The sequence below is a fragment of the Primulina huaijiensis genome, chromosome 11, assembly GCF_012295235.1.
Source record: "Primulina huaijiensis isolate GDHJ02 chromosome 11, ASM1229523v2, whole genome shotgun sequence".
Taxonomy (NCBI): domain Eukaryota; kingdom Viridiplantae; phylum Streptophyta; class Magnoliopsida; order Lamiales; family Gesneriaceae; genus Primulina; species Primulina huaijiensis.
The window spans coordinates 16,482,734-16,487,075 of NC_133316.1; the positions used below are offsets into that span (position 1 = coordinate 16,482,734).

The following is a 4,342-nucleotide window of genomic DNA, read 5'->3' on the forward strand; positions in this document are numbered from 1 at the left end:
ATGCTTAAATCGACGATATGATTTTCCGAGAATGATGAAACCGATATCTGAAGTACATCGTGTTTAGATCTCAAACAACAATTTTTAAATCCAAAATGTAAAGATTAAGTATAAAAAAAATGCACGATTATGACATCCAAATTAAACAATTCATCGTTCCATGAATCTTTCAATAGCATAATATATAGATTTCGTACTGAAAACATAAATGAAAATAATGAAGGGTGGTGAGGCCAATTTGGGTAATTGAGTGGAGGAGAGGCGCACTGCACCAGCGGCGAACCTTCTTAATCGATGTGTTTTCCTCTCTCGCGGCTTCAGTTGCTCCTCTCGGAAAAAAATTTGAAACAAAAACCCAAGCTTCAAAAACCCTAAATCAAAATCTTCCATTTCACTTAAAACCCGTGATTGTTTCCAATCGATAAGAGCTACGCAGTTGTGAAATCCCCAATTGAACCAAGAAGTTTTTTTTTTTGGCATCTGTATGTAATTTTACGAACAGACGATAAATAGAAATTCGGGTTTGGTGTGTGATTAATTGAGGCGCAGAATGTCGGCTAGGAGGAGATTAGGGGAGGAAAGATTGTACTACAGTCCACCGGCGTTGAGAAGGATCAATCAGCTGCAGCAGCAGCAGAAACAGCAAGAATTGAATTCGAAGTCTCCAATTTCATCTACATCCCCGTCTACAACAGTGTTGGGGAGGAGAAATTCGGAATCGGATTCAGATGAAAAAACCAATTTGGATCGGTTCCTCGAGCATACCATCCCTTTTGTGCCAGCTCAGCATTTTCCTAGGGTAAATTTGATTCACTTTTCAGTGATAAATTAATTAATTTTCTTTTCCACAAGTGATTTTTTTTGCTTTTAATCAACGAGAGCTATGCTAGCTAGTGTGGGTTTGTTTTGTTTTTTGTTCTTTATTTTGCCAACATTTATAATTGTTCAATGTTTTGTGTCTAGAATCTAATTGAGAATTTTTGTTGGTGTTTGTTGTGAAATCACTTTTTGTTAACGAAGGTTTTTGTGGATAGATTTAGGCACTCTTCAAGTTTCACTGCTTGAAAATTAGGCCTCTTTAGAATTGATTTTTCGTGGGTCTGTTTTGCATCTTGAAGTATTATTATTTTGACAGGACTGAGGTGGTCTTGTTATTTCTGAAGTTCAGTGCTAAAGATTACTGGGATAAAAACCAAAGTAATTGCGTGGAAGGAGAGATTCTTTAGGTCTTCTCTTGAATAGAACTGCTAAAAACACAAACCTTTATCCTTGTTTCATATACTTTTCTTTTTTACTGTAATGTACCTTAAAATATTGAAATTAACAGGTAATCATTGGTTTATGTTCACAACCCTGGAAGACAGTTGGAGTAACATCGTTGTTAAAAAAGAATTCATCTTCTGTCTACCCATAATTGCTTGTATTTGTCGTTATCTCTTTCTTCAAATATCACTTTCTCGTTCTGTTTGCTAAGGTTTATTAATGTGAAGGAGGCATGAGTATTATGAATTGCCAAAAAAGTTTTTTACATCTTATGACACAAAGTAATTATTAGACTATCAGTACAATTTTTATTAGGATTTCAACTATTTATTTCACCACGATATACTAATAAATGATTGTGGAAAATTTAATTGCTCTAACTTAGTGCATTTGGAATCCGCAGACAAGTATGAGGTCATGGAGAAATCAGGATGGTGATTTCAACCCATACTTTATTCTTGGCGATCTTTGGGAATTTTTTAGAGAGTGGAGTGCTTATGGAGCTGCAGTTCCACTGGTGTTGAATGGGAGTGATGCTGTTGTCCAATATTATGTGCCGTTCCTTTCTGGTATTCAATTGTATGTAGATCCATCGAAACCTATTATGGAGCAAAGGTGAGGTTTTATGATCCCTCAATCTGAGCAACTTTTGAAATTTTTTTTGTACTGACATAATTTTTAATTTGTTTTCCATTTTGCACGTAGGGTGAACCAAAATATTTTCAACTGCTAGTATAAAACCCATACATTGAACATCACATTACTAGATACATTATACAATTAGGGAGTTAAACGTGTATAACATGACATGGTTGACTTCCAATTGAAGAAGGAAGTATGTGATAGCTTGTGGCATTTTGTTGTATTTAATGTAGAACAATTGTAGAGGTAAATGGTAATAATGACATGTTTTACAAATTAAGGAGTTTGTTTTGTGTTTAACACTATGTGGTTCGTTTCAATTGAAAGAAGTATGTCGATAGCTTGTGGTATATTGATGTATTGAACATAGAACAATTGTAGAGGTAAAGATGACATTTTGGTTTTTAAAATCTACCTTTTTGTTTAGACACTTGAAATTCGTATACTCTCCAACGACCATGTTATCATTTTAAAGTATCTTGAGTGCTGCTGTATATTGCTCACTTAGTTTTAACGTTTAAACAGGAGACCTGGTGAGGAGAGTGATGGTAATTCGTCCAGGGAGACTAGTAGTGATGGTGACAGTGAATGTGGAACTGATAGAGTGGCTAATAATGCTCAGGGGTCTCAGAACCATCAGAACCCTACTGTCCGAGGACACGATCAATATGCTGGAAGAAACAATGCTTTTGTGGGGTCATCAGTTTATGGCGTTGATATCACTGTCCCTCCTGATCTACTTATTTTTGAGTACTTTGCAAGGGAAGTTCCATTTCATCGAGAACCCTTGGCTGATAAGGCGAGTCCTATAAATTTGTCATCCATCATGGATCATTCTTCTAATTTTATTTTATTTTTTTAAACCTCGTCGTTCTTCTAATTTTTCTCACTTTCATGGCATTTGTTTGTATTCGCAGATGTCAATTCTCGCCTCTCGTTTTCCTGATCTAAAAACACTTAAAAGCTGTGAACTCACGTCCTCAAGCTGGATTTCTGTTGCTTGGTATGTTCTTAGTAAAACGTAGATGGTATGGTACTGAATTTTTTGAAGTTTCATTCAGAAACTAAAGACATAGTTTTATTATGCAGGTACCCCATATACAGGATACCAGTAGGCCCGACTCTGCAAAATGTGGACACTTGTTTCTTAACTTTTCATTCCCTTGCAAAACCTGTTAAAAGTAAGTTTGTTTCTCCTGAATGTTTTCTCATCTTTTGCCAATTATTTTTTGTTATCCTCTTTTTGTGCTCGGCATCATTATAATTCTGGTAGAAAAAGGACACTAGAACCAAGGTAGTTCAAAAGTCGTCATTCCCATAACTGCATTCACCATTAGATTAGTGATATGGCTGTGTGGTGAACTTGTACTATTGGTGTCGATCTACAGTAGAATAACCCATTGTCTCCTTTCATATTCCGATAGGTGAAGGGGTCCGTGATTCTGGCAGCAAACTCTCACTCCCAACCTTTGGACTCGTTTCATACAAGTTCAAACTCTCCGACTGGAACAATAATGGAGCTTACGGGAACCAGAAGATCAATTTCCTTTTACAAGAAGCTGACAACTGGCTTAGGTCGTTGCATGTTGATCACCCTGATTACACCTATTTCACGTCACACCGGAGATAGCGGCTGAAAAGAAAAGCTCGTTCTGTCCAAGCGTGATTCGGCTATAAATACCATGATCAAGAAATTATGCAACATATTTACAAACCCTTTTGCATCCAGATGCAAATATGGAGGTTGGTTATCGGATATTTGAACTTCGGTAAACAATGATGACGTCGTGCTTAATCTTGTTTCCGGTCTTGACTGGTGTTGTCACAAGTCTCAACTTTTATTTGGTCATCGATGATGGCGAACGATATTACATGTATAAAACCTTTTACCTTTTTTTTTATATATGTTTCACCTTACTTCAGTTATGCCTGTTTTGATTGGTTATGCTTTGAGGAGAGAACTAGGATACCAACTTGTAAAATATTTTTATACAAAAAATTTTAAAAATTGATTTAAGAAAAAATATGTGTTTGACCAATTATTTTATTAAAATGTTTGTATAGTTAAAAATAATTAAAAATATTGTAAGACATTTATTTTATAAAAAAATTAATTATAATTTTCTTTTTTTGTTTGCAATTTATTATATGTTTAACTCATTTTTTTTTGTTTTAAACATCAAAAAAATTTCTCACAATTATTGTTTAAAATGTATACTTGGAGGAAAAAAAATTAAAAATAAAGCTCATTAATGTTTTATAAAAAATTTTATCCAAAACACATATTTTAAATTTGTTTGTTTATTTATAAACGTAAAAAAACGTTTTTAAAATATTTTTTCAAACAGAGCCTAAATACATTTGGAAAAATGAAAAATTGTTCTCGAACTTAAAGCTTAGAAAATCGATGGATGGAGCACGAGTTAAATCGACTTGA

At 34.4% G+C, this 4,342-nt stretch overlaps 1 protein-coding gene across 1 annotated transcript; it reads left to right on the forward strand.

Annotated features, from left to right (window-relative positions):
* The first annotated feature begins 230 nt into the window (after nucleotides 1-230).
* Nucleotides 231-3,827, forward strand: LOC140989040 (uncharacterized). The gene is made up of 6 exons (XM_073458204.1): nucleotides 231-799; nucleotides 1,667-1,878; nucleotides 2,431-2,704; nucleotides 2,823-2,908; nucleotides 2,995-3,086; nucleotides 3,330-3,827. Exons 1-6 carry the CDS (start codon nucleotides 551-553, stop codon nucleotides 3,533-3,535), a joined length of 1,119 nt encoding a protein of 372 aa, XP_073314305.1. The 5' UTR covers nucleotides 231-550; the 3' UTR covers nucleotides 3,536-3,827.
* Nucleotides 3,828-4,342: the final 515 nt, after the last annotated feature.